The sequence below is a fragment of the Hypanus sabinus genome, chromosome 8, assembly GCF_030144855.1.
Source record: "Hypanus sabinus isolate sHypSab1 chromosome 8, sHypSab1.hap1, whole genome shotgun sequence".
Taxonomy (NCBI): domain Eukaryota; kingdom Metazoa; phylum Chordata; class Chondrichthyes; order Myliobatiformes; family Dasyatidae; genus Hypanus; species Hypanus sabinus.
This window is the reverse complement of record NC_082713.1, coordinates 137,514,822-137,540,743: the sequence shown is the minus strand read 5'-3', so window position 1 is coordinate 137,540,743 and position 25,922 is coordinate 137,514,822. Positions and strand designations below refer to the sequence as shown.

Here is a 25,922-nt window from a genome sequence, read left to right as displayed (position 1 = left end):
TTCGCAAGTTTGATTGTCATTTAGCTGTTCTAATGAAGTACGGTTAAAAAAAAGTTTATACTTATTTTATATTTGTGTGGATCAATGGAGCCTTATTTGTTAGACTTCAATACTTTATAAAAAAAAAGCAAAAGGAAAATAAAATTCTCATTTTCCATTTGAACTGACAATGGTGAGTAGTAATTTTTTAATGTACTAGAATTATTTTTTGCATCATAACATACATATACAATTACATTACAACCACTGTTGGCAGATAGATCCTCTATATTGGGCACTGGACTTGAGTTACAAGCAATTTTTGTGATTTTACATACTATGGATCGTGCTGTTACCTTGATATTGCCTATGGAAAGCTGACATAATGATTGAAGAACAATATTGCTACAAAGAGCATCCACTTTTACATTAAGAGACAATGTATTATTTATGACTTAGTATCAGGGACACAACAAAAACAACTGAACAGGAGTACTAAGTTGTGAATTGAATAGGTGGACCAGAGACCACTGGATTTTATACACATTTAGAAATTGCTTCTGGTGTTTGATTTCAGGTTAATTAAAAATTTGGAGTAACTTATTTTTCCCCTTTTAAATACAATGTTGCGGTGTTTATTCTGTAGTTCCTCAACTTTCTGGGGACTCTTTGCCAGTATTTACCCTTTTGGATTGAAAATAAATCCTCTAGAAGAATTAAACTTCACTACAATTTCCCAAACCATTTCACTGGACTATCTTTCCACTGAACCGGAGGGACAGCATTATTCATTTGTTCTTTATACAATTGTGCAGCTGATATCTTTTAACTCCAGTGACACAGGTTTAGTCTTGATCTCCAATGTTCTCTGTCTGGAGTTTGCACATTCTTTCTATGGGCTACATCTATCTGTGGTGGTTTTCTCCCACCTCCCAAGAATATGTGGCTTGGAAGGTTAATTGCCCAGTGTAAGTTGCCCCCTGGGTGTAGGTGACTGGTAGAATCTGAAGTGAGTCGGTATTTAACTAATGAGTTAGCCAATGAGTGGGACAATCTTTCCATTGCTGCATGTCTGGCCTTGTGTCCCATTTTGTGTCATCCAGTAAGAGCATCAATCTCTAAATCAGCTCCTAAATGCCATGCGGACATGTATAATTCCAATTACTTCTTTTAATTTTTTTCAGATGTCATCCATCCCTGATTGCCATTGAGTTGGTGATAAACCACTTACTTGCACTGTTGTAGTTTATTTGTGTTATCTGTGATATAGTTATTAACAAATTGTAATTTTGCATTTCAGGCTGCAGAGGTACCAGATGGAGAAGCGGCTAGACCAAAATCATCACAGCAGTTAACAATGAATGACATTACGTCCCATGTACGAGAGGTTGTCAATAAGTGCCTCTATACCATTACTCAAGAATTTGAAGACATTGATTATGCAAATATAAAAGTTATTTCCAAGAAAAACTTTAAAGAAATATTTTTCAAGCACTTCATGAGTCTCACAGATGAACAGGTAAGTTATGTAGAAATTGGAATTATATAACCATTTTGCTCTGCATCATCATTGTTTGAATTGAATAATAATTGATATTTAATAAAGTATCAACAACTAACTTTATATTGTTAAATTCAAATCAACATGATTTGCATTATGCAACTTAAAATGAAGAGGATTAATTAGGTTTTTTTTCCCGTATCTTCCTTTTGATTTCTGAAAGATTTAATCAGGGAAAGTTGAGATAGTTTTTTTTTTAACTCCATAGAACATAGAACATAGAATAGTACAGCACAGTACAGGCCCTTCAGCCCACAATGTTGTGCCGACCCTTTAACCCCACCTTAAATTCCTCCATATTAGTCTATTAGTCTCTTAAATTTCACTAGTGTATCTGCCTCCACCACTGACTCAGGCAGTGCATTCCACGCACCAACCACACTCTGAGTTTAAAAAAAAAACTTCCTCTAATATCCCCCTTGAACTTCCCTCCCCTTACCTTAAAGCCATGTCCTCTTGTACTGAACAGTGGTGCCCTGGGGAAGAGGCGCTGGCTGTTCACTCTATCTATTCCTCTTAATATCTTGTATACCTCTATCATGTCTCCTCTCATCCTCCTCCTCTCCAGAGAGTAAAGACATAGCTCCCTTCATCTCTGATCATAATGCATACTCTCTAAACCAGGCAGCATCCTGGTAAATGTCCTCTGTATCCTTTCCAACGCTTCCACATCCTTCCTATAGTGAGGTGACCAGAACTGGACACAGTACTCCAAGTGTGACCTAACCAGTTTTTTATAGAGCTGCATCATTACCTCACGACTCTTAAACTCAGTCCCTTGATTTATGAAAGCTAACACCTCATAAGCTTTCTTTACTACCCTATCTACCTGCGAGGCAACTCTCAGTGTTAGACTGTCTTTTCTCCAGCAAAGGGTAATATAACTGTTGCATTCTACCACAGTTTAAGATGCCTGATCTTAATAAGTGAGCACTTAAATGACAATGAGAAGGATCTAGAAAGAGTAGAAAATAAATCCCATCCCAAAGAAATAATCGTATAGGACTTAATTGACCAACTGGTAGAGGAAGCCATTGAAATAAAACCAGAGGCAAAGAGCTTTAACAAAGATGAAGTTCTTGCTCTGAGTAAGAACTGGAATTTGATTGTAAACACGGTGGGAGCATGGAATGCATGAGGACTAACCAGTCAGGAAGGATGGACTATGGGAATATAAATACCACCAGACTAGACATGCCCAGGCATCATCCCTGATGAAGATGGCAAGAGTCTGATATCAAAACATTGGTTTTAACCGATACTTGTACCCAGCTGGAAGCCCGAGAAAAGTTTATTTGTTATATATGCCAGGAAAGCACTAGATTTTTTTTTAACAGTTTGATGAAGTTTTAGTTTTTCAGAATTATGGATGTTAGCACTTATAATGTAAAGACAAATCTCAGTGTTTCTTCAGCAATAGTACTAAAATACAAATATATAAGAAATAACCTTTTCAAAGCAATTCACTTACTTCATATTTAAACAAGTAAAAATTTGAATGGAATATAATTTTGTTTGATTTCAGGCTTTCAGTTCTCCAGATGCATTGCATTTCATTGGGGGTGGGGGCGGGCTGTGGAAATAAGTTTTGATACAGTGTATTGTTTATCATTTCTTTTTCAGTTTGAAAACCTGTGGAATCAATTACCGGTCAACGAGTATGGGAATCTGGAATATCACAAATTTTTGAAGCAATTCACTGGTCAGGAATTACTTGACATGAACAGTAGTCGAGCATCATCAGGAACCAAACTGTCAACATCTAGAAGTGCAAGTAGATCTTCAAGTTCTCGGAGTTGTAAAACAGCATCTGCCATTCTGGGCAATGAAAAGGTATTGGCTACTAAAAACTCCCAATTAGAAATGCTGCAATAGTATAACAAATGATAGAATAATATTATTATAGCATTAATTTATCCTACTATTATTACTAGCATATTCACAAATTGATATATCACTATCAGCACAGGTGCACCACAAGGCTCTGTGCTTAATCCCCTGCTCTACTTAGTTTATACTTACGACTGTGAGGCTAAGCACAGCTACAATGCCATATTCAAGTTTTCTGATGATATTACTGTCGTTGGTCATATCAATGGTGCTGATAAATCAGCTTACAGGAGGAAGATTGAAAATCTGGGTGAATGGTACCTTTACAACATCGTCTCACTCAATGTCAGCAAGATCAATGAGCAGATTATTGTCTGCCAGAGGCGGAAACTACCGTAACTGGAGGTCCATGAGCCAGTCTACACTGAGGTATCAGAGGTGGAGAGGGTCAGCAACTTTTAATTCCTTGGTGTTATCGTTTTAGAGGATCTGTCCTGAATCCAGCACATAAGTGCTATTACAAAGAAAGTTTGGCAGTGCCTCTACTTTCTTAAAAAGTTTGCAAAGATTCGGCATGTCTTCTAAAACTTTGATAAACTTCTATAGATGTGCATGAGAGTAAACTGACAGGTTGTATAATGGCCTGGTATGAAAACACCAATGCCCTTGAATGGAAAAGTGTACACAAAGCAGGGTATGCAGCCCAGTCCATTCACAGATAAAGCCCTCCCCATCATTGTGAACATCCATAAGGAGAACTGTTGCAGGAAAGTAGCATCCATCATTAAGGGCTACCACCATCGAGGCCATACTCTCTTCCTGCTGCTAACATCAGAATGGAGGTACAGGAGCCTTAGAACCCACATCACCAGTTTCAGGAAATGTTATTACACCACTACCATCAGGCTCTTGTACAGATGGGATATGAGTGCGTGGAATGAACTGCTGGTGACGGTGGTGGAGGCAGATATGATGGGGTCTTTTAAGAGACTCCTGGATAGGGACATGGAGTTTAGAAAAACAGTGGGCTATGGGTAACCTCACGTAATTTCTAAAGTAAGTACATGCTTGGCACAGCATTGTGGGCCAAAGGGTCTGTATTGTGATGTAGGTTTTCTATGTTTCTGCAACTTTACTCAACTTAACTCACCCCAACATTGAACTGTTCTCACAATCTATGGGTTCATTTTCAAGGACTCTTCATCTCACGTTCTCAGTATTTTTTCTTTTTGTATTTGCACACTTTGTTGTCTTTTGCAGATTGGATGTTTGACCGTCTTGTGTGTGGTTTTTCATTTATTCTATTGTGTTTCTTTATATTTATTGTGAATGCCTGCAAGAAAATTAATCTCAGGGTTGTATATGGTGACATATACAGTATATACTTTGATATTAAATTTACTTTGAACTTTGAGGGCTTGAGTTAACAAGGAGAGAGTCTTTAGGCTGGAACTTTTGTTTTCCTAGAGTGTAGGAGATAAGGGGTGACTTTATCATGAGGAGAGTAGATAAAGGTATTGCCAGGTTTTCCCACTGCAGAGGTATCTAAAACTATAGGGCACATGTTTAAGATGGGGTGGGGGGAGAATTTAAAAGGGAATAAGGAACAACTTTTTCACATGGATGGTTGTGGGTATATGGAATGAATGAGCTGCCAAAAGAAACTGTAGAGACAGTTACAATTACAATGTTTAAAAGTCATTTGGATAGGTACTTGGATTGGAAAGGCCAAATTGTAGATATACATGCCAAATGGAGGCAAATTGGACTAGATCAGATAGACCTTTTGGTCAACATGGACAAATTGGGCTGAAGAGCCTACATCTGTGCTGATTAACTCTATGACTCTACACTGTTACTTTACTACCACCTGTGGGCTATTACTCTTGTCTGAAAAATGCCTAATTCATTCACCACAGAATGATTGCATTTTCAGTGTTCTTCTGTATTTGCGGTTACCATTTGATATAAACTGGAGAAAAAATTTACAAAATTGCTGATATGAGATATTTGTAGTTCAACTATTAGACTAAAAATAATTAATAACAATTTAGCAAATGTGATAAATTTGCTTTGTTAATCTTCCTGCAAATCTATTGTAGCATTTTTAGAAACCTGGCTTAGTTTCTTCCAGCCTTCAGGATTTCTGGTAACTTGGTTTGCTATGGGGTTTATGATCTGTTGTTGTAGAACCAAAGAGTGAGTTCCTCATTATCTGAACCTGATGATTAATAATGCTACTGAATGTTAATTCCCGAGTCCACTTATTGAACAAAGAAATTCTCAAAATTATGGAGAAACTACTTAGTTTTGATAATTAACTGGAAAACACAGACACTATAAAGTATTTTAATGACTATGACTGATTTTAAGTGGCCTCAATGCTGCTTATATGCCTAATATGTGAATAGTTTACCAGCAATGTTACACAAGCTTCAGAAGGATTTCTCTTCAGAAGGATGACATGATACCTTACAATGTTTTGGCAGAACTTTTACTTGCCAAGTGCTTGGTTTGTTTAATGGTTTCATAAGACAATGATAACCACCACCCCATTCACACTTTTTTTTCTTTGTGATTTCCAGCCAATGGAGTTTTCACAACAGTCGGCCTCCTTAGCTTCATCAATGAACTGTGAGGCAATTGAGCAGAGGCTGAAGAAATATATTAAACTTTTCTGGAAGGAGATACAAAAAGAATGCATTGAAAAAGACACTGAGAAACAGGGTGAAGTTGAAGCTACTGCTTTTCAGGGTATGCCAAGTTTTAAAAAAAAAGTTCCTTTAGTGTTCAGAATATTAGTATTTTACTTGCACTACTCACTCTGTAGTGTGGCCATTAGTTTGATGATATCATGCTTGATCCAATTATTGAAATGACTGACACACAATATGCAACTGTAGCGGGTGAGAACAGTCTAGATTGATCAAGTGCTCAGTAAAATAGGCATAAAGGTAGTGCAAGTAAAGACAATCTTTCTATTTTGGATGAAGAAGAACTTTGCAATTTGAAAATTGATGAATAGTATTTCTTTGTTTCTGAAAGCCTTTTTATAAATATTCTTGCTAGATTTATCCTAAAATTACAAATAATTTTAATTTTAAGATATTAGGAAATACTTATTGTTAGAATAAGTTGAAGTTACACAATTTTAATCTTCGACTCGCTGTCTGTTAATGTTCCAGTGTTTTCCATTAAGAACTGGGTAAAGGATTTGCACTTATTTTCTGTTTTCTTGATTTGCAAATTTACCATGAAAGAGAAACCTAAAACTCACTCTCATAATTACCTTCTAATACCAGGTCTTACCATCTCCTGATTGAACTATGTACTACAGGTATGTGTTCATGACAATAGGGTATAACCACCTCTGGTAGTTATTCCCAGGTATGCTTGTACCTATCCGAAGATGGCCAAAGACCTTAGTTGTCCAATTGCCTCTCTTCCAATTGACCAATTCATCCAGCAAAATCAATAGTTCATCATAGGTCAGTGTCATTGTGGAATCTGCTGGCTCTTGATTTGATGAAATGCCTCTGCTACAAGAAACTAAGACAGAGCAGTTAAGAGCCAATTCATCTAGGCTGGAGGAAAGGGAAGTAGCAAATCCTTGTGAATCCTTGCATAATCAAAGCTAAGTGCTTATGTTGACCTTCTTATGGTTTGGCTGTACATCCCTGAACTTGGAGCTGGATGTTATATATACCAAGCTATTCATCCTGATAATGTAGTTTTAGTTTAGGTTGAAGTTACACATGCAAATTCAAATTTTACAGGGTTTAAGGGGCTGATTAGAATTATATTGGAAGAACAATATATGGGAATAATTTTCCCATTTAAATCGATCTTCAGATTACCTATAAATATTTCCTTTGATCTGCATGATTCTTGGGGAAGTTGTGGATGGAGAATAAATATTAGCATTTCCTATAATCTTTCACTGTGGAAAAATATCTAATAAGATAGAGCAAAGAAAATCATAGCTTAACTCACCACAAGCTACAAACCATGCTTGAGAAATATTCTTCTGCATAGATGAAAATATGTTGCTTTGTTTAAAAATAATTAGTGGAGATGTGTACTCAGATATAATTTGTTTATAATGAATCTAGGAAGCTATTATTTTAGGCTTGATAATCCTGTACATTTCTCATTAGCCGAGAATAGGAGAAAAACTAGCTTTCTGATCTTTTCATATTACACTAAGCACTTTCAGAGCAGAGAAGTGGCCAAGAGTTGCTCCTGTCACCATTAAAACGTGATGTAGAGAAAGGCTGCATGAATAAACAACAATTCTGTGATGAACTCTATTTTTAATTGCTTTCAGGAGCAATTTATTGTTGCCTAATTCAAAATTTACTTCAAAGCAACACTTTTGTAATTTTTGAGAGCAAGTGAAGTATTTGGCTAACCTTTGTTTTAATGATGGAGGACAATACAATAATAGTTGAGTTATATGACTAATGATCAGAGCCCTGGCCCATGGATTCAGAAACAGGAAACTAAATCCCAGTACAATAAGTAGAAATTTAAATTCAATTTTTTAGATGAATAAAAAATTTGTCCCAATCATAGTACCAGAAAACTGTTCAAAATCCACTGTTCGTAAATGTACTTCAGGGGAAAAATCTGGGCATTATCCAGTCCAGCCTATCTCTTTCAAGTATAGATTCATTCTTAAATGAAATCAAAAAATGACATGTGTTGAATTTTGTTTTTATTTCAGATTTCCAGCACCTGCAATTCTTTTACTGTCATTGCTTCTTGACTGCCTCAGTTTACATACAATTTGGGATAGACAATGAACACCAGCTCTGTCGACAGCCCACAGACAGATCATAAGCAAAAAAAATGTGTTCAATTTATATTGTGGGTAGCTGGCCTGTCAGAATGTGTTTGTGTAAACTATTTATGAGAAACAAAATAAAATTAGCGTTATCTCTTCAATCTTCCAGCTGTAATGAAAAAGTTCTGCATACCTATTAAACCAGAAGAGTTTCAGCAGTTGGCCAAAAAGTATGAAACTAAGAATGTGGGTCATTTTGCATACAGTGAATTTCTTCAGCACCTCATCTTATCACTGGGAAAACTGGACACAAATCCACTGCAGAGAATGAGGATCCCTCATCCAAAGATCCCGGTATGTACAATACAGGTAGAGTAGCACAATGATTAATTAAGCAAACTGGCTCCCAGAAGCCCGGAATGTTGATCCAAACCATGAGCTTGAATCCCACCACCATCATAAAAAGCAGGGAATTTAAATTCAAGAGCTTTGGACGGAAATACTAGTATCAATAATATTGCCTGCAAAACAGTTGAGTTGCTGTAAAAACACATATGGTTCAATAAAATAAATCAGTTATCCTAATACATTTGGGCCTGCAGACCAATTAATGTGGCTGATATTGAAATCACTCCGTATCCTCTCAGTGCATAGTGCAGTTAACAATGGACCGTAAAATGCTCGCAATCTTTGTGTGTGGGGGGAGGGGGAGGGAGTGAATAGCGGACTTGAATAGTAACAAATAGCATAGTTTGTCATACTGTGGAGGAAATTCTGTTCTACATATTATCTAATAACTTGCTATAAAGTTTTACTCTCTTTATTGACTATAGAATTAAAAATTAATGATTGACAAAATTTTGGTGCACAAGTTACTTTCTGCATTTTTCAAAGCTCTTATTTGGCTAGTTTTAAGAGAGGAACAGAATATGTTGGGTACTTCTGACTAACTCTTACAGGTTTCCTTCTTGAGGGAAACTTTGAGAACAAATGTTGGTACAAATATTTTTAAGATGCAGATGCTAACTTCAGATCATAGCTGAAGTAATGAGAAATATAATTGATTACTAGAAACCCAATTTAATGTAGTAGGTAATGTATCTTTAGCATTTGAGAGTTTTTGGTATGAATTAAAATAAAAATGAATGTATTTTTAACTTCTGAATGTTGAGCAGATTCATCTTTCATGTTGTCCAGGCTTGGTTAATAGTTTTTCATCAATGTACCAGAAATTTATAAATTAGTTCTTTCCTTAGTACCAGTATAACTAAGACTACATTTTAATAGCATATCTACAGTTGGTGGATTTGTACATTGTGAAGGCAAAAAATGATGGTAGAAAAACAAAGCCGTAACAATTACTTTTTAATGTAATGTGTAAAGTCTCTTGATATAATAGAACAATGGGAGTATAATTTTTCTTTTAATTTACTCTAATTACACCAAGCACAATCTTTTTGCCACTTTTGTACTACAGAAACCACATTCATCATATTGCAATCATACAGTGAATAAGGTTACCATAATAAGCATTCTGTCTAAGTCTAACCATTTGATTTGTTCAGTTCCTCTCCCACGTGTCTGTCCCAAAGCAAAAATAGGGAAGGAAGTGAAATGGTAGAGTGCCCCAACATCTGCCCTCTGTTTTTCTTTTCAGATTTTTTAAACTATTTCATCACGAGTAAAAATAAATTGTCAACTTGCAAAGTGAGCAGTGACTTGCCACAGCATTTGAACTTTGTTTCTCCTCAGATGTGTTATAGCACTTTACTATTTTACATCCCTGTGCCAGCTTTCATACAGTTTTTTTTCACTCGCAAACTCTTGTATTTTATCACAATGTATTTCTCCCTTACAGATGAGCCCCGGAATGCAACATGAGACACTTACTCAATTAATGATGCGGATTCAGCCATGCATCACAAAATGTTGGAAGCTTATGCGTCGAACTTTTAAAGCCTATGATGAGACAGGGAGTGGCTACCTCTCACTTTTTCTGTTTCGACAGGTTAGAACCATGGCTTTTGTCAATCCAAAACTTTTACATGAAGATTGAGCTTTCTCTTTGACATTCATATTTTTTCAATGAAGTTGGTTGCTGTCAGTATTTTAGGGCGTTCTGGTGTACAGGCCAGTTAGGTAGAATGTCATACTGAAAATTTTATGAATTCTTCAGAGCCGGACATATAATAAACTCTAATTTTAGAGAGAACAGAAAAATTAAAGATGTGCATGAGAAGCAACTGCATAAAAGATTAAAGAGCTACAGAGATTGTAAAGAAATAGTTACAGCTTAGTGCACACTCAAAAATTTATAGAGGCTATAAAGCAAATCAAAAGCTAGGCGTTTTTGCAAAGAAAGCAGCAATTTCACCAATGTCCAGAAATTCAGAAGTATAGTATCCCATACTTGACAGCAGATGATTGTTATTTCCAATTCCACTGTGCTCGGATACCAGACTTCTGAATTTCCCTTTAGTTCTTCCAGCAGTTGTGCTGGGAAACCCACCAACTGAATTTCTGCAGATAGGTCTGGCACCTGTTTAGTAACTCCATTCATTTTAATGGAACTGATTAACTGTGAGGAAGATTTTTTTTTAAGAGTTTTTACTTCAGGAAAAAAATGATATTTTGGGTAGTCCCTTCGGATTTTGTTTAATTTTTCAAATAAAATAAATGAAACATGCCACGTAAGTTCACCAAGGCTTTTTCAGCACCTGCTGAGCCCACAGCATTGAAGAACAAGGGTTGCAAGTACAAGAAACAACCTAGCCTCTCGTCAAGTTAAACACATGCTGACTTGATACCAGGATCACTTTTTTTTAATGTCACCCAATCCAATTCTCAGAGCTACCTATATAACAGGGCTGTAAGAATACCTTCACTGTGCACACTGCAGTGGTTCAAGGATAATTGGAGACAGTATATAAATGCCTTTTGGGACCCAAAATCAGTGGATGAAATATAATAAAAAGTTAGATTTTTTTTAAATGCAGCAAATGATCCCTTGTTGGTTGTCCTAGAACACGGCAGTGACATAATGGTATCCAGGGAGAAATAGAAACAGTTGCTATAAAATCCAAAGAGCTGCTTTGAAATAGGTTAACATCTTGAAATAAACAGAAGAATCTATGGTACACTAAGATGAAACTTATTTTTCATGATGTAATTTTCACAGATGTCCATTTGGATCTCTTAACTGTATTGTTGTGTTGTATAGGTCCTGCAGCAGTACGGTATTAAACTATCTGAGGAGGAATTTTACTACCTGTCGTCCTATTATGACAAGCATCTACAGGGAACAATCTCATATAATGAATTTCTGCATGTATTCCTCTGATTACTCTGTTTCAACGTTCATTTTGGAATTTTAAAAGGAAATATGACATCTATTTTCTAATGGTAAAGGTATTTTCTAAACTCTCAAATGTATAGTTATTTTAGAAGCATCCTATTTTTTTTAAATTCTCCTATTGTTATTGATTGAAAGTGAATAAAAGGCAAAGTAAAGTTACAAAAACACCACTGATATATCCAGTCACATAAATCTATATTTAATAATAATGTATTATTATTGTAATGCATTACAAAGGTAAATTTTTGAGGAATTCATTAGTTACAAAATGTCACTGGCAGAAACAGTTAAAACATTTCCCAGTTATGTAACCGGAAAATAAACCATCTTGAGATTGACAAAATTATATGTGATGATGGAGTAGTTATTCCATGGTCCCATCCCAAGAGTTACTGGCTCTCAATGTGTTGTCACCATTTCTAAGTATTTGTGAAAGCATATGTGATACTTTGCTTTTTTGGCTTTTGCCATATGATCCTACTTCATCTATTGACCATTTTCAGCATTTTATAGTTTCAGTTCTATAGCCTCAGTAGTTACGTTTTTCTGCTTTCTCTGATGAGCCAGTATACTTTAATGGAATTAGCAGATTAAACCAAATACAGCCACAGTGGGCACATTTCTTGGACTGAAAACTGGGAAAACTGTACAAGTTTGTTTTACCCCTTTGGACTCCATATCAGCATCAGCAATTTTGCTGAGGGAGTGAGGCTAAGTACCACTGTCAGGGGCAAAAAATTACTCGTTTATAGTTCAGAGTTTATAGCACTAAGCAGATTATCCAGGTATCCCATTATATGTCCATGGTCATGGTTCTTTCATTTGAAGATGTCTAATTATTTAATCTTTCCATAAAATCAAAATAGAAAATTAAGTTTGTTTTATCTATTTTAACCCAAGGAACAACATTTCCATTAAAATTCTATCTACTTGATAAATCCACTGAAACTGTTAGTCCTAGGAAAGAGAATTTATGAAGTAAATGTCCTTTTTCCACTCTGCACATGAAGACACCAAGTACAGGTCCTTCCCAGGTTATGGCACGGTTGCGTTCCTCCAAGTCATTTGTAACCCTAACTGTTTGTGCTGTGTAAATGTAGCCTAGCAGGAGATATCTAGAGCTGCACAGCAGCCAATAAGTCCATTTTGAAGATCTCATTCATGCGTACAGGCTCCGTATAAGTTGGGTGATCTTAATTCAAAAAAAAGCAAAGCGAAATAATTTTAAGAGGATGATTGAGTACTACGCCATCTGGTGGAAATCAGTCATCTTGAAAAAGATCTTTTATAATTCGCACCAGCAGTTTTGGAGATATGACCATAAGATATAGGAGCAGAATTAGGCTATTTGACCCATTTCATCATGGCTGATCCATTTTTCCTCTCAGCCCCAATCTCCTGCCTTCTCTTTAGATCCCTTCATGCCCTGACCAATCAAGAATCTAATAAGAAGGTAAACCTGTTGTCAGTACAGATCAGGCATTAAATTTGCTCACTGAATCTGTACCTAGTGCAAGTGCTAGAAATCCCAATAAAAAGCTTTCAGTGCCATTCACAATTCCTCAGTCCAAACAATTAAAACCTGCATGCAGCAAAATTGAATGATAGTCAGTCTTGGAGTGGTAAGTGGTAAATAATTTGCCTGCCAGTAGTGATCACCTCTAACTAGTGAAGGTATTAACATTTCCTTTATACTTATGATCATCATTGACTGGAAATTGAACTTAAGTGCCCACTATTTGACCTGCTGTAATAGCCATGGCATTTACATGGATGTTCAATAATCATAAAAACCAACACAGCAACGCTGATTTCTCAACAGTCCATGTATTTATTCCAATTTTGCACTAATTTATTTACATTATAGTTTAACTTGGAGTAATTTGCTTTGCCTGCACTGTACTGCTGCCACAATACAAGATTCTGAGTAGACTGGGCTTTCAAGACAGCCATCTCATTCTCAATTTACTTAATCTTCCACATCTTTGTTGCTCACCTTTGTTATTTATGTCTGTCTTCTCTCAGCTGCACTTTAGTTTATTTACAGGTTTGTCACTTGGGAATGTATCACAAAGTATAAGGACAAGAACACAGTGCATTTCCCTGTTTGGACACAGCTGCAGTGACACCAAAACACTCAAGCTTCAGCATCTGCCATCAGCAAACAAAGCTTTCCATGTGTGTTTCACTGTACAGGATTCAACGGTGAAGAAATAGCTATAATTCCTGTTGGTTTCTGTATGCAATTAGATAAATGGAAAAAAAGTTTAGATCGTATACACTGAAAAAACTGAGGTAAGGGGATTGACATGTTCTTAGGCATTAGAATATGTAACTATTTGGAAGAGGGAGTTGCAGATAAATAAGCAAAATGAATATTTTCCCACTCTGTGATGAGAGTGCACACGGATTTGATAGTAGCAGTTCTCAAACTAAATCCTGTGATTCACATCACTGCCTGCGTATGATGTATGAATTTGCTCATTTTATTTCAGAAATCTAATTATAAAGGTGTACAATGGATTACAGTGAAACTAGGCACTTCTATATGTTCCAATCCCACTTTTAACTTAAAGATGTAGTTCTACTTAACTATAGGCTAAGTTACAAACAGGATCAGTATACCATCCAGCAGTATTCCAAACAAAACTCACTCACCTTAATTTTTAAGTAATCTTTGAAGTTTATTATGAAAATGATTAAACAGACAAAATCCTTTATGTGCCTGCTTTAGAGGTCTAAGTTGGAAAATAAAACTAAATAGAGAGAGAAAACAAGGTAATCCAAGAAAAATGTGCAGAGTAAAAGGTTACATTTACAACACTTTACAGTGATAAAACTGGCGGTATTAACAAAACTGTGTGGCTCCCTTACTGCAAGTCTATGACCATTGCCATTTATATAAAGTAACAAAATCTTATTGCAGTTTATACAGTTTGTATTTTAACTTCTTTCTATCTACTTTGGTAAATATTAACTTAATTTCATATGGAAAACAAAATGCCAACATTTGTACATAATTTACACATTGGTAATAAAGCTTATAAAGCAGCATCTACAGGTTTTTTTTTATGCTTAGGTAAAGTATCAATCAGACCAGTAACCTAAGAATAGGAGAAATAACACAAGAATCTGTAAAACACTTCCAGTTCTGTACAGATAATGAAACTTCAGACCAACAGGAAGACCTGCCTATTCCAGTTAGTAAATCAGCCAGTAGCTTTGCTACCATTACATCAACTAAATCAGTAGCATAAATACAAAGAGAATGCATTGGTTTTTAGACAAAAATGGGATGTTCCCAATTAACATCACCTATGCAGATAAAAACAACCAATATGGCTATACCATGAAGAGCTGAGACTGCCTATGCTGATTTTCTTTATAAAGGAAAGCGTTACCAATCATTAAAACACAACATTCTGTATGGAGCATTTTATCTTACTGGAACGTACTTGGAATCATTTTTCTCCTCCACTCCCTCCCTCCCCCAAAGAAATGATAGAAGTGTTAAAATTTGGTATTCAGTTTGCAAAATGTCCTTTTAAAAAAGGCTTTTCTGTAGCAAAGAGATAAAATTAATTTTTTTGACCAATCAGAATGAGAGACTAGAATGACTGTCCAATTCTGTTTCGTCTCTGAAATATAGTCAAGCATTTATACAAGTCAAATAGTACTTTTAGATCTAAGTAGAAAACAATTTAGATTTTTTACTAAATTGATTCAAATACAACATTCAAGTGCAATTAAAGTTCCAAATATTAGTTACAACTTTTCCTTTATTTCTGTTGCATCTTTTTAATATACTTTTACAGGTAGTTGCCAATTTTTGCTACTTTCCAACTTGCTGGATGAGTTTTTGTTCTACTGGACCTATATTTTCCCTGTAGAGGAGATTAAAAATGAAATTATGTCAATAGTCATTTTCTATTAAAATGAAATGTTCTTTGAACGTATAACAAAGGTGACCACCTGTAGTGCACATGTTTACAGCCAAAGCCAAATGCACATAAGGCTTCCCAAGTTCTTTCTGCTTTCAAAAGAATATCAACCCAAAGCAGGATAATTGCTTGTATATTTCAGCACATTTTAGAATATGTTCTTCAATAAAGAAGAATGGAAAAGATCTTTAAAATCAAAAGAGGACAATTAAACAGAAGTTTGAATTGTAATGAGAAAGTAGGACACCAGTGTTGAAGGAAGGGATGTCTTCTTTTTTTCCAGATTGCAATATGACAGCATGTTAAAGATCTTTAGCAGCAAACCTATTTGTAAGGCCTCAGAAACCTGGAAACTTTGGATCGCAGCAACTTTATAAATGATCTGGGGAACATTTCTTTTGACTCTTGTGCTGTATACTTGAAATAATTTTGAGGATGTGCCAATACATCAAAGAGTGCTTTGATCAACTTCTTGTCCTATGTTTTAAAAAAAAAACAAAGTTCATGATTGAAAACTTTCTTCAGCATGGGCACATACATGTTGTATTTGTAAATACTTATGTCAATCTTTCTTCTTAACAAACTTACTTTAAGAATTTCTTGATGATTCTCAGAAGCATACAAACGGCCGTCTCTGACAATATCTTCTATAAGCTGTTGGTAGTCCTCTAACCAAGAGAAAAATTAAGTAGCAACTTACTATTTCAATTCTGATAAATGTTCTTTGGTAGTTATCATTTGCAAGCAATATTTTGAAATGTTCTAATTATCGTATTAAATAATTATGCAGTATTAAAAGTAACATTCTGCATGGGCTTTTTGTTAAATATAACCTTGTAGTTTGCTGATACTAGTTAACTCATTGTACACAGCAAGTGAATAGAGAGTCTTTTATGTACAATTAGCAGTGCAATATGGGTACATTTTATATATATATATCTCTGATATAGATATATGTGTGTGAATATATGGGAGAGGGAGAGGGAGAGAGAGAGAAAAAAGATAAATTACATCTACTATATAATAAAGTAGCTTGTACACCACAAATCCATTAGACAGTGAGGATAAAAACAATCACTAAATAGATACTTGCCACGTCATTTACCTTCAATTTAAATACTTTATAAGACCATGTCCTTTTCTTGTATCTTATACTTTTGCTAATCTGGGCAATGCATTACACTGTATCTTAAGTATTTTAAATTTATACAAACTATTTAAAACTTGATGTTACACATTCAAAGGATGTTTCTTAACATTTTGCAGCACTATGATGCTGCGGAAAAACAGTTTCAAACTCCATTTGAAGAGAGAAGTTATCTTGGAGATCTAAGAAGCTCTATCTTATCCTTCCCCTTTAATAGTTTTAACATCTACTCCCATTCCTCTACTGTGGTAGAAGTGGTTAAGACATTTGTCTAGTGACCTGAAGGTCACTAGTATGAGCCTTGGCTGAGGCTGTGTGTGTGTCCCTGAGCAAGGCACTTAGCCACACATTGCTCTGCGACGACACCGGTGCCAAGCTGTATGAGTCCTAATGCCCTTCCCTTGGACAACATCGGTGGCGTGGAGAGGAGAGACTTGCAGCTTGGGCAACTGCTGGTCTTCCATATTTTAAAAAAAAACCTTGCCCAGGCTTGCACCGTGGAAGCTTTCCAAGGCGCAAATCCATGGTCTATCGAGACTAACGGAGGCCTGCACATACTGATAAATATATTAGAGCAGGTGACAAAACAGTTTTTGCAGGAGGATATTCTGAAAGATTTTTGACTTGTCTGTCAGAAGTATCAAAAACACCATTAGCTCTAATGCACCTTTTAAATATGTATTGTAATCAAATTCACTGCAGTCTCAAACTTGCCATTCTCCAAGATCAACTTAATTTCCAGTTTTTACTCTTATATTCAAATGTGCTTGCAATTAAGGTAAATATACCATTTACTTTCTTAACTACTTGAAGTTCCTGCAGGTTAACTTTCAGTGAGTTATTACAAAGACACTCATATGCCTCTGCATGCCAGTAACATTCCACCTTTCACTGTAAAGATTCCCTCTTTATAATTTTTCTACCAATGTGAACTAAACCTCAATTTTTCACATTATAATCCATCCGCCATGTTCTTCTTCATTTACTTTATCTTAAGTATGGTCTAAGTGCCCTGTTATGTCTTTGTTAATAATAGTTCCACATTTTTCCTATTATTGATATCTGGCTAACTTAGTCTGAAAATTCCCTGTTCTCAGAATCCTTCATTTCATAAATAGAGCAGATGAATTTACTACGTTCCAGTATATAGACACCCGTACAATTTTGAAAGACAGTACTTGTGCGTCTACAACAGCCAATGAACTCTCCCTCAAAAACGTAAGCAGTAGATCACCAGGATCTGGAATCTACTGCCGTATACTCCGAATAATTTCTCCAATAAATTTAGATTGAAGCTTAAGGGAGGATAATATTGTAGAATAGAGAAAAGCCGCAAATAGAGTGGTGCAGGTCACCATGATTGTAAATCATTTTACTGAATAAAATGATAATATGGTTCTAAAGCAATATTTAGAACAAATTGTAATGGAGAAATTACCTCCACTTGATCTTAATTGATAATATTAGGAAACCTTTCTCTTTTTGTGATCTTTTTTCAAATAAATATTCACTGACTGTAAGCCATTCTATTGCAAACACAGTAGTTGCTTAGAAGCTTTGTATTAGATTCATTGCATTGCATTGTCTCATAGTTTGAAGAATGATGAATTGTTTGGGGAATATATTTAAAATGAATGGTTTAAAAAGGGATTGTTTGAAAATAACTCAGAAATGGTCCCCAGAATGTATAAAAGTCTTGGCTAGATTCAAAAACTGAACATCGGATCTTCTCTAAATTTAAGCATGACATAACATGCCGTAACCATTGAGCATGAGTAGGTGGAACAGCATCCTTCCATTTAAGCAAGAACACCCTCCTAGCTATAAGAGAAGTAAAAACCAAAATATGCAAATCAGGTATCTCGAAAATAGTCTTTTCCTCCAACAACACCAAATAATGTGGTCAAAGGGTTAGGCTTAAAATTTACCTTGAAAAATACCGAAAATATTTGGGATTCTTTCTTCCAATATCTTTCAAGGCTTGGACATGAATCTGTATTTGATTTGTTGTAAAAGTACAGATCGTGGCTAATAATATATTTTATTATATAATAATGGATTTTTTCACTTTTGCTTTCCCTAACAGCTCTGACTTTGGTAGTGGATTTAATTTTTTTTCTCTATATAACAATTATTATATTTCAATATTACGATTTAATTTTTATGAGTACAGGGTTTTGTGATTGTAACTGTATTTTTAATACAATGTATTTGGTACTCTTTTTTTCTTTTGACTTGTATATCTTGTACTCTGTATTCCTTTATGCAGAGACTAATAAAAATATTGAAAAGGGAAAAGGGAATGTTGTTAAAGCAGAAAATATACTTATTCAAACTACCAATATAAAAAGGAAGAGCACCTTTGAGTATATGGATCATTTTTCCTTACCATCATATGTAACATATGGAACTTGAAATCCTTTGGCGCTGTTCCCTTCATTAGCTTTGAACTGAATCCATAGTTTCCGAGACCTTGAGGTAAATGCGATAGGTCGTTCATAAGTTTGGCATGTTTCATAGGTTGTAACAGATGTTGGTGAAGCTGCAAGTGAAGTTATAAAATAACATAATATGAGCCATAATGAAAATGCATGTACACTACATTATTTGAAACTTATCCTTTTAACTCTTTGACTTCATTTGGAACAACTGGAGCCACTGAACCTGGGCTTGGTGCTGGTTCAGTGTTACAGTGTAGAAGTTGCAGTAAGTTAATGCCCCTACTGCCAACATTGAATGTTGTTGTGTGGTTAACAAACCACTTGTGATCACCTCTCAGAAAGCTGAGACTCCTGCATCTGTAATGAAATTCCAAGCTGCCTGATAAGAGAGAGAAAGGCCGACAATTCCACATAGAACTCTTGGCACTCCTCAGGAAAATTTGGGCCAATCTTTGCTATAGATCAAGGTGCAATAATGAGATAAATGCTTTCTTTTCCTTCATGTATGTTCACTGGCAAGTCAATAGCAAATTTCAGTTAATGTTTTTAAAGATGGGTGAAAGGTTGAAGGAAGAGTAACCAATGCTCCATCATTAGCTCTTCAGTTTCTTCTCCACCTACTTGATAATATACAGGAAAAGTTTGCAGAGTTTGAACTGAAGGTGTCCCTTAATAGTTAATTCTACTTTTCAAAATAGACTTTCCATTTCTAATTGTATCTGGGTCCTAGTACATGTAAGAAGAAAACAGCATTCAGCTACCAGAATTAGAAAGTCTAATGCAATACCCACCCATATTGTAAAAAGAATGGAGTATAAAATGGAGGACATTTTTGATACAAACTTATTGGGTACTGGTGGACTGCACCTGGAATACTATGTACAGTTCTAGTCTCTGTATTAAAGGAAGAATGTTCTGCTTTCTAGGCAGTGTATTCACTAGGATGATTACTGGTCTGGCGTCAATGATGCATGAAGAATCTTGAATAGTGTGGGTTTATTTTCATTGGCGTATGGAATCAGAAACAATACTAATGAGGGGGATAATTAAGGTGGATGACAAGAGGTTTCCCTCTGGAGATATCTATAACTAGGGAGCATAGTTTCAAAACAATTGAGGTGGAGGTTAGGAGAATTTCTTTTCTCTCAGAGAGTCATGCATCCATCAGAGAACTGTGCAGGTGAAGTCAGTGATTACATTTGAGGCAGAGATTGAATGATATGTACACTAGCAGCGAGTGGGATCTTGTGTTACAGTTCAAATTGGATCAGTAGTTAACTTGTTAACTAACAGAGCAGGCGTGAGAGGTAACCAGCTCACTCATGCTCTCATATCTTGTGTTCTCATGTATTCTTTGAATAATTCTCAATTATTCTTTAACAAAAGGAAGGAAATGGGATATTTTAAAAAACTGCAAACTAAAATAAGGCAAAGTAAGTAAACAAGCAAAAAGGACAGGGTGTGGAGGATGAGAAACAAGAAAACATATTAGCTGAAGTAAGATCAAAATATTAGTAAATAATATAAAATAATGGAGTAATATAAAATTGGTACAAAATCTTAAAAGAATAATTACTGAATGTAATTACTTACAACTCTTTCTCATTACTAAAACATCTCCACACTCATCTTCCATTGGTAAGAAAATTTCTGGCACAACAATGAGGATTCTTCTCTTTGGTGGTGGATTTATATTCCAAACACACTCCACATTGGAAGGATAATCTCCAGGATAGTTTGGTGACTCAATAAACCCTGTGTAGTCTCCAAGATCTCCTCCACACTGTTGGTCTTTTTATCAAAAAGAGACAATATTGAAATTGAAAGTAGGCAGGAAATTTACAGAATATTATCATTTGTTGCAAAGGATCTCAGTGCAAAAGTAGGGAGGATATACTTAAATTGTCATTTACTCTCTCCTGCTTTTCACCATCAGAGGTATTGGTAAGATGTCTTCTAGAGTATTGTGTACAGCATTGATTTTATTTATTAAGTAAGCAAATATTAATAATTCAGGAATAGTTTACATGACTAACAATCATAGGCAAGTTATCTTTGAGAAACGGTCAGACGGGTTAGACTTCAGTCTGGTGGAATTTAGAGAAGTGGGAGGGAACCTAACTGAAACATGCAAAGTGGTATTGACATGGTGGATGTAGCATGGGTGTTTACTCTTGTGGGGAGGATTTGTTATGTAAGAACGAGGGCATTCCCAATTACAACAGAGATGAAGAGAACATTTTTCCATGTCTTTGAAATACTGAACAGTGGAAGCAGAGACTTTGAGTATTTTTAAGGCAGAGATGGATAAATTCTTGATAGGTGGTTGGAAGAGGGTGAGATTATAAGCCATGCAAGGCTTATTGAGAAAGTGGAGGGATGGGTTAGTAAGTTTTCTGATGACGTAAAGGTTGGGGGTGTTGTGGATAGTGTGGAGGGCTGTCAGAGTTTACAGTGGAACATTGATAGGATGTAAAACTGGGCTGAGAAGTTCAACCCAGGTAAGTGTGAAGTGGTACATTTTGGTAGGTCAAACATGGCAGAATATAGTATTAATGGTAAGACACTTGGCAGTGTGGAGGATCAGAGGGATCTTGGGATCTGAGTCCATAGGATGCTCAAAGCAGCTGCGCAGGTTGACTCTGTGGTTAAGGAGGTGTATGGTATATTGCCCTTCATCAATCGTGGAATTGAATTTAGGTTCCGAGAGGTAATGTTGCAGCTATATAGGACCCTGGTCAGACCCCACTTGGAGTACTGTGCTCAGTTCTGGTCACCTCACTACAGGAAGGATGTGGAAGCTATAGAAAGGGTGCAGAGGAGATTTACAAGGATGTTGCCTGGATTGGGGAGCATGCCTTATGAGAATAGGTTGAGTGAACTTGGCCTTTTCTCCTTGGCATGACGGAGGGTGAGAGGTGACCTGATAGAGGTGTATAAGATGATGAGAGGCATTGATTGTGTGGACAGTCAGAGGCTTTTTCCCAGGGCTGAAATAGTTGCCACGAGGACCAAGGTTTAAGGTGCTGGGGAGAAGGTACAGAGGAGATGTCAGGGGTAAATTTTTAACTCAGAGAGGGGTGAGTGTGTGGAATGGGCTGCCAGCAATGGTGGTGGAGGTGGATATGATAGGGTCTTTTAAAAGACTTTTAGGTAGGTCCATGGAGCTTAGTAAAATAGAGGGCTATAGATAAGCCTAGTAATTTCTAAGATAGGGACATGTTCGGTAGAATTTCGTGGGCTGAAGGGCCTGTATTGTGCTGTAGGTTTTCTATGTTTTTATTACTGGGGATAAGTGGGAATGAAGAGCTGACGTTATAATCTGATATTCCTTAAATTGATTGAGTTGTCAAACAAGCTCATGGGGTGAGTGATCTACTCCAGCTCCAAATTCATATACACGTTCATATGGACTTTTGAGGTTTGTTTTATTTATCCTATTTTCCTGTCTTACACTATCTTGACAATTGTCATTTAATCTCTCCTGCATTTCACCATCAGAGACATCCCTTGGTCATCAACCTGAAACATTCAACTTGCTTTGCTACCTTGTTCATTGAGTATTTCCAGCATTCAGCATTGAGTATTTCCAGCATTTCAGTTTCTATTGTAGGACAACCTGCATCTGTGTAATTACACTTTTGTCACCACTCTGACATTAGCTTTCATGTAACTATGATCACGCACTGAGAGTCTGGAATACCTTATGTCATTTAGGTTGAATTACTAGCACTGTCTCCTCTGAGTGTCTTAAATCCACATAATTTGCCTGGCTTCAAGTCCCTCCAGGTAAAAACGAAACACCCTCATACTTGTACTGATCTGTTCAACGGAAGCTACTGTTTTTTAATGAAGATTAGGTAATTTCTCCTTCACACAGCTATATTGACACTGATATCTGTGGGGCTCAGAGGGATACATATTTGTCAATAAAATAAATGGTTGTACTGTGACTGGCAAGGAGTTTGAGACCTTCTGAGATATGAAATATGTCATTCTTCTAACAGCAGGTGTCATGAGGTACAAAACATTCTAACCCAGAGCAAATCAACATCAAATGCACTTATAATGGCCAAAATTGTTGGTTTATATCTAATAGAAGGCAAAGAGAATTTTTTAAATAGTCTCATAAATTCTGTGTATGTGCAAAATCACCTGTTTTTGCAGCTTGCCTGCAAACCAGCACATTCATTGCCTAATGAGGACTGAGAACTTTTGAAGTTTTTTACCAAAGTAAGAGAGTGAAATACTCAATCAAGAGCCCACTAAGGCATCTGGGAGTTGTGTAAATGCTATAAAGGCTATTTCTATCTTGTTTAAAAAGGTAACAATCTTGAAATGCAGCTCTTGGATGGTGAAGCTGCTGGCATCTCTGCTCCACAACACCAACAATGACTTAAGAGCTACCATGCAAATATAATTTAATACAAAAGTCATGAATTTGCAATTAGTAATGCAACATGGAATTTTACAGCTATCTTCACTGTAATCCAGCTGTAACAGTGATTAAGCTTCTATAACCCAGTCCCTGAAAAACAACACTTGGCCTGAGAGCATTTAACGCACTCAACCATAATTAATACACTGCAAACTACCTGTTCCTAAAAAAGTAATTTTATGCTTTGCAATTTCCTTACCAGAACAAATTATAATCGACAGCAACAAACAATCTGTGGGAAGAACTCAGAATCTGCGGTCTCTTGTATCTATTATAGTGTAAGCTTATATTTTATAAAAAGTATTTAGAATTCAGCTTTTACTTTAATCATATTGTATATGCTGATCTTTACTTAGCATTTTCTAGAATAATGAAAAGATTGACAAAAACTGATCCTGATTATGGTACTTGTTTCATACAGTTGGCCACCGAGCCAATTCAATAATATCACTGCTGCTGCTGATAACAGCAAGAAGCAGAAAGAAGAATGTTTTGAACATAAGCCTATTAATTTCAATAATTACAATGGCAAGACGATGAAATACATGTTACCATAATAGAGAAACCTAGGGGTGAAACTAGTGGTCCATCATACTGCAAAACATATTGCAAAGGTTGTTTAGCATCACGTCTGAAATCCCTTCTCAATGAAAACAGTGAGCTGTCATGCTGACATTTAGTAAACTGTACAAAACCTGCTGTAAATAAACATAATACTTTGTATCTGAAAAAATATTAAGACAACAACAACATGTCCTGGTATCACCACATAGATGCCACAGCCAAGAAAGCTTCCCAATGACTTTACTTCCTTAAGGGGACTGTAGAAATTTGGCATGTCCCGATCGACACTTGCTGTTTTATCAATGTACCATAGAAAGCATTCTGTCTGGATGTATCATAGCTTAGTATGGCAATTGCTCTGCACATGACTGCAAGAAACTGAAGAGTCATGGACACAGCCTAGTACATCATAGAAGCCTGCCCCCTATCTGTGGGCTCTGTCTATGCTTCTCACTGCCTCAGTAATATCTGTGGGCTCTGTCTATGCTTCTCACTGCCTCAGTAAAGCAAACAGCATCATCGAAACCTCCACCAATTCCAGACATTCTCTCTTCTCCTCTCTCCCCTCAAGAAGACAACACAAAAGCCTGAAAACATACCACCAGGCTCAAGGACAGCTTCCACTCTGCTGCCATAAGACTATTGAATGGTTCCCTAGGAGAATATGATGGACTCTTGACCTCACATCATTATGATCTTGTACCTTGTTGTCTACTTGCATTGCACTTTCTCTATAGCTATTACTTTTTAACCTGCATTCTGTTACTGTTTTACCTTGTACCACCTCAATACACAGTATAATGAACTTATCTGTATACAGTGTGCAAGACAAGCCATTCACTGTACATCAGTAATTGTGACAATAATAAAGCAATTCCAATTCCAGTTCCAGAACTTTCCAAATCTGTGTACTCTTTTGGATTACTGTAAAATACTTTTGTATTAAGTCAGTGAAAAAATGCTCTAAATAAGATCCTGAGATTACTAATTTCTAATGTATTAACAATTACTTACTTTTACATTGAGTGACGTTGGTAGAACCATCAAAATCTGTGGTTGTATTTCCAGGACAAGTGATGCAGTAATTCTGACCAAACTCTGGCTGATAAGTTGCAACGGGACACCTTATGCATCTGTGTGTGGTGGAGTTGTAATAGTGACCAGGGGAACAATGAACTGTGGAAAGGTTTATGAACGGTAAAAAATATTTCACTGAGTGATTTATTATGTTATTTTAAAAGTCATAAAACTGTTATACAAAAAACAATATTTTATGTAAAAGTTCACAGTAAATGAAGCATGAAATACAGAGTTTAGCATTAAATAACCATTTATTATGATGTTATATAATTCAAGTGAACAAGACTAAGACTCATCCAATTAAAAGGGAATGTTGATGCTGTTGTAAATGTCATTTAGTTTCATTGAATAGGCTGTATAAGTAATTGTAAACAACAAGCAATTTTACAAATTGCATTTACACATCACCTTTTGTTTTGGAAAATCCTCCTTCCACAAATGGAAAGAAAACCGAATGCACATATAAATAAACGAATATTAGGAAGGGAGACTAAAATTTGGTCAAAGAGATAAAACTTTTAGGTAGAGTCTTAATGCAAAGGGAACAGATGAAGCACAGGAGCTGAAGGTGGAAGCTGCTTTGCTGCAAGCAACTGAAAATGACAGACAAGGGAACAGTCGAGAGGTCAGAGTGGAAGGAATAACTACCTAGGGGCCTGGGGAGGTGAGGTAACAGAGGAGGGAAGCATCACTGTTGGAGGGAGAGGTGCTATAAGGAGCAGTGAGGCAGTAAAATCAATTATTTGAGGGCAGGGAAAGGAAAGGTGCTCGGGGCAGTCCTGGTAGAGTAGAAGGAAGCA

At 36.1% G+C, this 25,922-nt stretch overlaps 2 protein-coding genes across 5 annotated transcripts in view; one reads left to right on the top strand and one right to left on the bottom strand.

Annotated features, from left to right (window-relative positions):
• Positions 1-13,232, top strand: part of efcab6 (EF-hand calcium binding domain 6) — a 95,569-nt gene extending 82,337 nt beyond the window's left edge. The window contains exons 26-31 of one of the 3 annotated variants that reach the window (XM_059977951.1): positions 1,280-1,498; positions 3,164-3,373; positions 5,956-6,124; positions 8,326-8,510; positions 10,015-10,164; positions 11,377-13,232. In XM_059977951.1, coding sequence (XP_059833934.1) covers positions 1,280-1,498; positions 3,164-3,373; positions 5,956-6,124; positions 8,326-8,510; positions 10,015-10,164; positions 11,377-11,496 — 1,053 coding nt within the window. In that variant the 3' untranslated portion in view covers positions 11,497-13,232. The remainder of the gene's footprint in view (positions 1-1,279; positions 1,499-3,163; positions 3,374-5,955; positions 6,125-8,325; positions 8,511-10,014; positions 10,165-11,376) is intronic. The other 2 variants (XM_059977950.1, XM_059977949.1) reach the window with 2 other exon arrangements.
• Positions 13,233-14,188: 956 nt separating this feature from the next.
• scube1 (signal peptide, CUB domain, EGF-like 1) overlaps positions 14,189-25,922 on the bottom strand; it is a 264,360-nt gene continuing 252,626 nt past the window's right edge. Inside the window, exons 19-23 of one of the 2 annotated variants that reach the window (XM_059977952.1) lie at positions 25,057-25,218; positions 20,634-20,831; positions 18,989-19,141; positions 16,041-16,120; positions 14,189-15,929 (exon numbers count right to left, since the gene is read on the bottom strand). In XM_059977952.1, the coding sequence (XP_059833935.1) occupies positions 15,777-15,929; positions 16,041-16,120; positions 18,989-19,141; positions 20,634-20,831; positions 25,057-25,218 (746 nt within the window). In that variant the 3' untranslated portion in view covers positions 14,189-15,776. The remainder of the gene's footprint in view (positions 15,930-16,040; positions 16,121-18,988; positions 19,142-20,633; positions 20,832-25,056; positions 25,219-25,922) is intronic. The other variant, XM_059977953.1, reaches the window with a different exon arrangement.